The following is an 11,376-nucleotide window of genomic DNA, read 5'->3' on the forward strand; positions in this document are numbered from 1 at the left end:
GCATACCACTGCCACCGCCGAAATGGGTGAATTTAAGCTACCATACGAAAGTATCGATGTAGATTCTGATACAAAATTACCGTTTCACATTTGATGGATTTTCACGTGTGATGGATTACTCCACGTTGGAGCGATGCTGCGTCAAAGGTAAGCTTTGCCGACCAAATTACCGACAGAAAAATAAACTGTGCAAATGATGGAATTGAATTAGAACAGGAATAACCCCCTTGTGTCTGCTGATTTGCGGACGTTCATGCTGTTATACAGTCGCAAATATCCATTTTAACACTCCTTTTGTGACCGTATAACCAGCATGAACGTCCGCAAATCAGCAGACACAACAGGGTTATTCCCTAAATATATATTCTTTTTTATAGTACAAGTAGTGGGTATTTATAAGTGTTGCTTCTGTCTAAACCCTTTTGGCCATTTTTCATGATACTCAACTTTTATGAGATGCACCTGTCAAAGATCCAACAAAGGGGTCACACAAAAGAACCAAACAACTCTCATTGTGAAAGGTAATGCTTTTCCAAACCATTTATTTCTTAACTAGAAGTAACATTGCTCTCTGATTGTCTTCCTCTGTGTTATTCATGTCAGGATTAAAACATCTGACAGCGCTGTTGACTCGAAGGCCCTCAAAAGGTCTCACACTCCGTATCCTGTGTGGAGCAGATGGCACAGTGGCAGTGCAGGGCCACAGGGTAATGGTACAGTGGGGAGACATCAGGCTGGCAGCCTGGCAGACGGGCACTCATGTGGTGGGTACGACTGTACGTGCACACGCGGTGGTGCCAGTGGATGTATGGAGGCTCCGGCACAGGTTTCTGAAGGGTTCACAAACAGGTGTAATATCAATTATTTTGTTCTTCTACTTATTCCAGAGAAATGTAAAGTCTGCTGTACTTTGTGTGTGTGTGAATATTTTATATATACGTGTGTGTGTGTGTGTATACACACACACTTCAGGTAATGTCCATAGTAATCTTGATATAAGATGTTTATGTTGTGTCAGATGTGTATATGTCGAACATTGATGGCTATTTGTCTCCCCCTAGAGGCACATTTGTAACTTTACCCTCATGCTGGAATGTAAGAATTTTCATATTTTCTTTCAAAGAACAAAAAACTAACAGCAACATTTACATCTGTAGTATGTAGAAAACACTTTTCAAAACACACAAACACTCTGTTTTTATTTTACTTTTTATTGAGATATTAAAATGCACATAAACGCAAAACCAGCCTTGAATTTTGAGAAATACAAATTCATCTTAACGAAATAAGTTCTTCAAAGCACACAATCTGATATGACGTGAATCCGTCCAAACAATGATAAGCTTCTTTATGTATATTGTTCAAAATGTTTCAGATTTTTTAAAAAATCTCATTAATATTTGTTCAAAAACAATCCGATTTTTATCCGAACCTTTTTCAGAAAACTGTGTTAAATGGCTTGGCGATGGCATTGGCCACCAAAGTCAAGAACATTTTGATGGTATTGATCTTCTTCGGCATCAGGATGCGCTCGTTAAAAGAGCAGGCAACAAAACGTGGTGTCCTTATCCATCATAGCTGTCAAAACTATGTCCCTGTAATTGTCACATCTTATAAGCAGGTGTCATAGATATTTTTAAGCGTACAGCCATTTCCATCGATGACCAAATTAATACTCTCAACCTTTGCGCAACTAACCTCAAAGAGATGACAACAATGTTGCTGTACTCTCTTTGGAGGATTTGACATCCTGTTTTTTTTTCTGCATAGGACACGAGCATCCTATGGAGATGGTGACCAAAAAAAATTGGTTGTCCATGTCGTCCCATTTTTCTGGAAGAGGGCATTCCACTTCTAATGCCAATCCTTCCCAATTTTCTTCTGCAAACACACATTCATGCGCTGCTTTAACGTTTCCCATAATCCCCCTGGTGGCCCTCTGCGCTTCCCAGAATGCACCAAGGCACCAGCAGAGTTCCAGCGTTTCTAAGCCATGTAAACAATCGTTAGCGAGGATGTGGATGGCAGTGATTCAGCGAATTCACAAGCGATTATGATGATGACAAGTTCTCCCAAGTTGAAAGGGTTATCTAGAGGAGGTGTAGCACCTGTGGTGAATTTCTGCTGTGCGCCGATGTTGTCTTGTTGTCCATACTTCTCGTTTACATCATGCCAGAAACCGTAACTCTGCTGAAACAGACCTCTTGTGTAAGTCATGGACCGCGAGACGGTGCAAAATAGCGAATAGTCCATTCCTGTCTATTTCTGTCTTTAAAAATGTCTTGAATCCTTCCAAAACCTCGGTCAGAAAGACGCTTTTGGGCAACCAACCTTTGGCGATGTTTGTCAGTTCAGCCAGGATTCAAACCGCTGTAGAAATAGCGAGACATTGTATGACACATCGGCGTATAAACAGCACATGATGCTAATCAATCGTTTTGATGCCACACTCGCAAACCCATAACAGAGTCAAAGATCACGTCGGCCAGTTTTAACAAATCCAAGCCTATGTACAGTGGTGGCAAGCACTGAAATACGTCAATAATTTCTTCTTCTTTTCTGCAGAGATACTGTCAGATTTCATCAGGTTTGCCACGACTTTATGTATTGACACCTTTGCGAAAATGTTTATCAACTGAGTCTCCACCTGCTTCTTGAAGCGAAGTGTCATTGCTGCACCTGGAAGTCTTATAGTTCTCTTATTCCACACCTGGATGCAGAGGTGGGACGAGGTCACCATCAAGTCACTCTCAAGTGATGAATCAGCAAATCCCAAGTCAAGTCTCAAGTCATAATGACCACCAATTGTTTGCAAGCTGACTTGAGACTTGCAGATTGATGACTTGAGAATGACTTGACAGTGACTTCAGAAGTAAATACCTGCATCTCCGTTGTCACAACTGGAAAAGTTGAAATTCTCAACAAGCTCCTTCCCAAGCAGCTGAGCAAGCGGTTTAGTGCTCTCACTGTGGACATTCTGACCAACCTCCCACAGGGATTGCAAACCCTCACTGAGTGAGTTAGTCAGGCTGGTGATGATTAAATCCTCATCAATGGAGACGCCCAAATGCTCCTCAATTATGAGCTCATCCATCACTGATGCCTCTTCCAAAGGAAGGCTGCATTTGTTAGCAGGATGTTCCACCGAAGTCGCTCCTTCAGAGCTTTGTACAGAGCTACAAACAGCTCAGAGAACATCTCCTCCAGCAGGCACATCGTCGGCTCGTCTTAGGTTTCCCTCAAGATGATGTTCTTCTATTGCTTCTCTGTCAGTTCTTCACAGAACAGGTGGAACAGCACACAGATGGTCTTTGTGAAGACCTGCTGAAAAATTAGTTTTTGCTCAACTGAAGCTGTCATAGCTGAGGCAACTGCTGACTTCAAGTTGTCTTCTTATGACCAACTAAACAATGCTTGGACTTCGTTAGTACTTATGACCTTTGACTCAACAGCTTCAAACCTATCAGAGACACCTGAGTGATGTCATCTTTGTGATATCACAAAGAGGATTAAGTTAAAGCCTTTATAGGGTTTTAACAATCTCCCATGATGACTGGAACATGTGATGGTTTAATGTACATGTACTGAAGATACAAGTTCAGAACAGCAATTTGCTCACTGATATACAGTAAACAAGCAATGTGGGCTGTCACGCACATACAGACTAACTCATTCACCTTCAACCGCTTACTCCAATGAATGGTTACGGGGGGCTGGAGCCCATCTCAGGGGGCGTGAGGTGGAGTACACCCCAAACAGGACGCCAGTCTGTCGCAGGGCCACATATAGACAAAAACATTCAAGCGCACATGCACACATACCTACGGGCGATTTCCCAATCCACCTAACCTTCATGTCTTTGGTTGTATTTTACGTTGGTAAAAAAAAAAAAAAAAAAAAGTTGCTTTTTCAATTGATCTCGTGCAAGAAAGTTTACCACTTCCTGCTCGATTTGTGCTCTTCTGTTGTCAGAAGTTACGAGATGGTATCATTCACTGTTTTTTTTTTAATTCTCTGCACAAACTGGCTGAGATGGAGGAAATAACTAAACCACTTATCAACATTTTTCCTGAATGAGCCTTATGACACCATCACGAGTGCAGGGGATAATAATTCCTGCAAACTTCCATCACAAACCGTGTTGTAAGATCCAGGACTTGGAATCCACTCTTATTTCACAAGTGAAAATTAAAAATTTCATCCATCCATTGTATTTTAACATTCATGTCACAGCATCACAATGGACTGAAGGTATTTTGTGTCTTTCAGTCAGAATTTTTTTTTTTTTTAAGTGCAATTAGTTACCTCCCAGGTGTGACAGCGCCCCCAGCAGGCCTCCGTGGTGATACGGAGACCCTTGCAGCCGGGTTTCTGGGCCACAAAGGAGAACTCTCGCACGGCGCAGCCTCTGAAGCCCTGGAGCGAGGTCGTCACAGCAACACACATCGCCACCGCCCCGGCAATGAGGACGAAGAGAAAAGAGACAGGATGGAGATGCATGCTGGGTAAACAGAGAGACAGAGAGCGAGAAAGCCAAAGGTCAGAAATGACAAAATGACTATTAATTATATATGCGCGTTAACAAAGAAAAGATTCAGATTGACTCATTGCTCCCTCTGCTGTCCAGTATGGTTAGTTTTTGCTAAACTTTCAAAACAAACAGAAAATAGATTCATGAAACCACTTAAAACCGCACTAAAATGACAGATTATCTGAGGAAAACTATGGATTTATGCATTAAAAGGCCGTCTATGCTCTGCAAAAATTCTAGTTTAAAACTCATGGTCAACATTAAGGTTTTTTTTCCCCCCTCCGGTATCAGTCATCAATAATTATTGCTTACTTAATTTAACTTACTTAAAGATAAATAAATCTCACCTTTGTGGCTAAGGGTCTTGCAGAGAGTTGAGCTGCTTGACTCGTGTCCGGACAACAGCTGGTGAATGGAACCAATCTGTCCTTGTTGTTGTTTTTAGACAGCCATCAGGGCGGACGGACACTCTGACATCATAGCAATTACAATGAAATACCATCAGAGGCCAGAAATAATGGAGAGTACTCGGAAAATATAGTCATGCTTCTCTACGTTTTCTGAACCTCAGCCTGAGCGGCTCCTGACCCACCTTTAGGCTGTTCTCAGTTATTTAAATAAGCCGCAGTAATGACTAAATTAATTACTGAAGCGATAGAAAGGATGGTGGTGGTGGTGGGGGGGGTTCTACTTCTTGATTCTGCTTAAAGTGTGTGGATATCAAGAGTTCACCTCCAGTTCATTCAACCAAGTGATTCATTCAATTTAAACTAGATGTAGTGGTTCATTTCCAATTTGGGTTGTTTATTACCAAACTTAACTGAAAACCGCTCTAAGTTGTGTATTCTCATATATACAGTACTAGGTTATAAATACAACAGAAATTTATAACTGCGATCATCTTCAGAGAAAGTGTGAGACGCTAAGTTGCAATGGAGATGTTAACAAAATTGTAAAGCTGATAACTCATTTATGACATACCAGAAAATCATCTTACAAGTTATAGAGGTGTTCAATCATAATTATGAGATACTCATGAAATTATAAGTCATAATTAAAGATGTTACCTCAAAATTGTAAAAGGGTAAATTGTATTTAGAGGCTAGGTCCTGAAGAAGAGACACCAAGTAGGAATTAAGAAATGCTAAACCTATAAAAATGTTAATTCATAATTATGAAATTCTACAGAGGCAGTTACAATTACACACTAGGCCATAATTAGTCATAATTATGAAATGCTACTATAAATCAGGATATGCTAAAGTCAAAATATGAAATGCTAAATCATGAGGGAGTATCAGTAATTATGACTTACAAGTTTGCAATTATGAGATCCTTTGTCAATTATAAGATGCGACATCATCTTGTATGAAACTGTAATCCATAAATACAACATGCTGAGTCACATTTATGAGATGCAAAATCTGAGTTATGCTATGCAGAGTTTATATTGTGGGTCATAATTACATACTGTATGTGAAGCCATAGTTATGAGATGCTAAGTCATAATTATATTTCAAGACATAAATCATAATTATGAGTTACAAAGTTATAATTACGTACATTACTATGGCAATCAATAAGATGTTTCAATTATATACACACAAGTCACAATTAAGAGGTGCCAAGCCTTCATGATGAGCTTATGAGTTATATTTACATATGTTAAGTCATATTATTAGCCAACACATAATTATGAGACAGCAAACCATAACTATGCAAAAGTACATTAATTATTATTATGTCCGCCAAGGACATATTAAATCATCAGCGTTTATTTATTTGTCTGTCTGTCTTTTAGCAAGATTATGTCAAAACTACTGCACAGATTTTGATAAAATTGTCACCACAGACAGATGTTAGACCATGGAAGACTTAATTAAATGTTGAAGGTGATCCAGATCTGGATTCTGGATCATGTTTCACTTTATATATATATATATTATAGGCTTTGAAGGATCACTGTTAGCAGAATTACCTCAAAACTACTGCACAGATTTTGACAAAATTTTCAACACAGATACATATTAGGCCATGGAAGACTTCATTCAATTCGGAAGGTGATCCGGATTCTAGATCAGGATTTCACTTTATATAGGCTTTGAAGGATTATGTCAGAACTACTTCACAGATTCTCACCAAATTTGCACCATAGATAGATATTAAAGCACGGATTTTGGATGTGATCTGGATCCGGACTGGCAGCCGCCAGAAATCTCCGACTGCTCTTGTTACATATAAAATCATAACGACAATTATGATAAATTCTTTTGAGACACGAAGTCATAATTTTAAACCTCCTAAAGGTGTTGTGAAAGTGTAGGAACACGGACCCACAACAGGGGGCGCAATGAACGGACAATGGAGAAAGTAAATAACAATTTTTACTGTTGTGAAAATGCACAACCAATACAACAATTGACACTTTGGGTTTACACCGAATTCCACTGGTGTCGTGTGGGCAGGCTCGAAGGTAGGAGACGTCCGTCTCAGTCGAACCGGAACCACCCAGATCTCCTCTGCCACCGACCCCCGGAAATACTGGAACCGCCAAGTCCCGAATTCCCAGGTGGCCACTGCCTCCGCTCGTCGGATCCGGTACTGCTGGCAGGAGAGAGCAACAACACACAGATGTGGATGCGACAGCACCCAGCCACGGAGAGGGGAGAAGCCGCCTCCACCTCTTGACAATATACAGCAGGAAGGTGAGTACTTATTCAAGCAATTTAGCTGTTAGTAGTCAGCAGTCCTGAAACGGTTTACAAATCTTAGCTGGTTATTCAGAATATGAAGGCAGAGAATGTTACCTCAGTCTTAAGGCGATATCTCGGCACTGAGGTGGAGACGCCGTCCTCCTGATATACCTCGGTGCTGAGTAGAAACAGCTGTGTTTGGAGATGGGTGACAGCTGTCACCCAGATTACTCCCATGATGCGGTAGCGCCCTCTGGTGCCTGGAGCCCGCACTCCAGGCAGGGCGCCCTCTGGTGGTGGTGGGCCAGCAGTACCTCCTCTTCAGCGGCCCACACAACAAAAGGTGACCTTAGCATTTCTAATTACAATTTAAAATTGCATAATCTGAATTCAGCACCTTGAAATACTGTTCAGTTGATACAACAACAAGAAAAATTGTTGATACCCGGCGTGGCATGCTGAGATTACCCCATGTTGATTTTGTACTCAAGAGTATGTAATAACATCTGACTCAGAATGGGGTAAAAGCCAAAATGCTCCAGTGTACATTCACAGGACCAGATTAAACCCACTTTTTGTATGCGCACGTTAACGAAAATCCAAATTGGGCATGAGGTAATCTCAGTCTGTGACAGCGGCTCCAGAGGAAGAAGAATTAAATGATGAGAAGAAAAGACAGCAGAGACCGTGTTTTCTCAAAGTGAAGTTTCATTTCCAGCACATAACCCCCCCCCCCCCTCCCCTTTATAACGGTACATACTTCGCGACGTTCTGCCCGACCCCACCCACCCACTGCTCTGTTGATCCCCAAAATATACATCTTCTGTGTGGTCGTAATCATCTTCTAAGGTTTTTTTTTTTCTTCAACACAACAAACACAGACCATTGGGCAGACAGTGCAAATCTAAAAATTCAGTGAAATTGCTACGATATTCTCAATCTGTTAACTGCTGCTCGGACTTATTGCCATTCTGTTAGTCCTCTCCTCTTTCTCCTCCTCACCGGCTGCTTTCGTTACAGCCGTCCGCATGCACGGCTCTGATTCAAACCTTTTCGATGCGACTACGGGAAAGAGAAAGTACAACGTGGGTGGAAAAAGCCCAGAATGGAGCAGAGAACTCTCGCTGTTTGTTGATGTCGTTTTACAAGAATAGGAGCAGGCGGTTGTTAACAATCAAGAAGGTTTGTGAGAAAGCATGCTGAAACAACGTCATTAAGCAAGTGGTGCGTTTTTATATGAAAGGAAAGTTTTTTTTTTTCTCTTTTGTTTCCAGTTTTGAGGCTTCCTGAAATGTTTGAAAACAAACTTACCGATTTTAAATGAACTTGGCAAAATTCTTGGGTGTGTGTGTGTGTGAGATTGATCAGTTTTGGAGCCAGAGAGTGATTTTTTTTATTTTATTTTATTTTTCTAAGTGCAACGGAGCCGATTTTCACAAAAAGTGCTGAAATGACTGGTCCTAGGAGATGTGGAGATGGACTTGAAAAGCTAAATGTAGCAAAAGGCCAAATGGAACTCAGACAGGACTTGGAGAAAGCTTTTTTAAAAGGGGTCATATTATAGAGCTTATATTATATTATAGAGCTTTTTAACAAGCTAATATTACTAGGGGAGCTACAACCACTACCTTTGCACACACACACACACACACCCTCCCCAGGACTAGACCAAACCAACTGTTTTAGGTTCCATAGATGACCCCAAAACACAATCAGGATGTTCCCAAAAATAAAAACTGGCCTCAAGCCAGTTATCCACGATGGCGTCCAAGATGGCCACCAAAATAGGGTGTTTTCACTAAAACACCAATGATTTCTGTCATTGTTAAGTCTATTGTTTATTGCAAAAGTAGTGGTCGTAGCTCCCCTAGTATATAGATATTAAGTGTCTTAAAAAATGTACAAAAGTTCCTTCATAGACAGTTCATAGAGATGTTTAATAAAAACACAAATGGGTTTTTCCACACCAGCTGTTGCACAATTTGTTTTCACATGACTCTGAGTGGCTAAAACATGTAATATATCAAATTAAAAAAAAAAAAAAAAAAAAAAAGCCATGTGTATCTCCTGATTGATTGTAAGTGCTATATTTGTGTTCCAGCATTTATACCCTCCCATCAACTTCCACAGCCTGACACATTGCTAACAACAGAGCTATCACTAGCCTCATCTACTTTAGCAACAAGTAGATTTCCTTTTTGCTAAAGCTTATAGTTAGGGCTGGATCAGGTGACCCTGAACCATCCCTTAGTTATGCTGCTATAGACGTAGACTGCTGGTGGGTTCCCACGATGCACTGTTTCTTTCTCTTTTGCTCTGTATGCACCACTCTGCATTTAATCATTAGTGATCGATCTCTGCTCCCCTCCATGTCTTTTTCCTGGTTCTCTCCCTCAGCCCCAACCAGTCCCAGCAGAAGACTGCCCCTCCCTGAGCCTGGTTCTGCTGGAGGTTTCTTCCTGTTAAAAGGGAGTTTTTCCTTCCCACTGTAGCCAAGTGCTTGCTCACAGGGGGTCGTTTTGACCGTTGGGGTTTTACATAATTATTGTATGGCCTTACCTTACAATATAAGGCGCCTTGGGGCAACCGTTTGTTGATTTGATTGATTTTCTGCAGTTTACTCATATTACTACGCCCACACATGGTAGCAAATAAGTCATCGTTTTCAGTTGTATGCCCATATGCATGAACAAAATAGCTCAAATTGTGATCCAATATGGACCAAATTTGGTGGAATAGTTGAGGGTCACCCAAGGACAAGGTATTTTCAGTTTGAGGGAGGCCAACAGTTAAAACTCAAGGTCACAGACCAGGGTCAAGATTTGGGTCTGATGTGTTTATACATAAGGAATATTGATAAGAAAGGCTGTACCAAGGATGATAAGTCATAGAGCAGCTTTCAATGCCTCACATGACCTCTGACTTTGCGTGATACAGAAACGTAAAACTCCAATTCATAATTCTTTTACTCAAACACTTTGCAACCTGGATGGATTAAAGAAGGTGGACCGGTTCTGTGTTAGTTAAGGATGAAGTGGTTCAAATTTGGACAGATCTAATCAAATGTCCTGGTCCACAAAACCATATGTTTGGGTTATCACGGATTCACAAAGAATTAATCGGCAGGTCATGCATGTCTTGTGTCAATATATACATATTTTTATGAATTATGACCATTTAATCAAAAGTTAAGAGGCCCGACAAATCATTCGGAAGTCTCATGTCATAAGAAAAAAACTCCACAACATGAAGAATTAACATAAGGGTCGGATGTTCCTGCCATTCAGGTTTAATTTCTACAGGTGGACGATGGTCCACTCCTTTGGTAAGCACCAGAGTTAGAACAGGTGCTCATATTTCCTCAAAGAAACTGAACTATCCTGAATAAAGAGCACAGTGCTGGTGTGAAAGCACCCTAAAAAAGTGAACCCATAAGCAAATATGGACCGAGGTATGGACTTCCGTAACATATGTTACAGAAGCGTATAACAAGTCATTTCATACCTACGAATTGTGGGATGTTGACGACGGTTGATGGGAAACTCAAATCTTATTTAAACATAAAATGTTGGGTAAAAATATTTTTGAGCAATATGACCCCTATAAAAAAACTCATTTCAAATAATTTTGAGTGTTTGGTTACAAAGAAGTCGACGTAAACGAAAAACAAAAAAACGATCAGTTTGTTTTATGGTACATTCAGATTCAAATCATGTCCCTCAGGAAGGAGAGAGAGAGAGAGAGAGAGAGAGAGAGAGAGAGCGCAGTGTTCTCTTCTCCTCTGTCACTGTCAACGTGTATCTCCTGCTCACCAATTCACACGTGCGCACGCACATACACAACCTGACCATCCACTTCAAATAAGGTTACAATATACCTGATCAAATAGAAAATAAATAACATCAGTATCAATGTCCACAAAATGAGCAAGATCATACAAAAAAACAACATAGTTACAAAGCAAAATCATTTTCATCAAATTAATTTACACGGAAAGTACCTTTAAGACAATGTGAATTTCAAGGACGGAACAGGAGTTTAAAAAAAAGGGAAAAAAAAAAAAAAAGAGTGGGGTATAAACATTTGTCCTGTTGTACCCCCTAAAACCACAGAGCATCCTGAAAGAATGAAAATATTGCTAAAATAATTTTT

At 40.4% G+C, this 11,376-nt stretch overlaps 1 protein-coding gene across 1 annotated transcript; it reads right to left on the minus strand.

The window, feature by feature from the left end:
• Positions 1-558: 558 nt before the first annotated feature.
• Positions 559-5,245, minus strand: LOC117505109 (glycoprotein hormone beta-5-like). Its single transcript, XM_034164638.1, has 3 exons — positions 4,879-5,245; positions 4,306-4,501; positions 559-830 (listed from the first exon to the last, which is right to left on the minus strand). The coding sequence occupies exons 2-3, from the start codon at positions 4,498-4,500 to the stop codon at positions 642-644; spliced, it is 384 nt and encodes a 127-aa protein (XP_034020529.1). The 5' UTR covers position 4,501; positions 4,879-5,245; the 3' UTR covers positions 559-641.
• Positions 5,246-11,376: the final 6,131 nt, after the last annotated feature.

The sequence above is a fragment of the Thalassophryne amazonica genome, chromosome 23 (assembly GCF_902500255.1).
Source record: "Thalassophryne amazonica chromosome 23, fThaAma1.1, whole genome shotgun sequence".
NCBI lineage: Eukaryota > Metazoa > Chordata > Actinopteri > Batrachoidiformes > Batrachoididae > Thalassophryne > Thalassophryne amazonica.

Bases quoted from the DNA above. Each gene is read 5' to 3' on its own strand.
- LOC117505109 (XM_034164638.1), bottom strand. From the start codon at position 4,500: ATGCATCTCCATCCTGTCTCTTTTCTCTTCGTCCTCATTGCCGGGGCG. The intron at 831-4,305 runs GTAACTAATTGC...TGAACCCTTCAG, and splicing joins GGCGCTGTCACACCTGGGAG to AAACCTGTGCCGGAGCCTCC.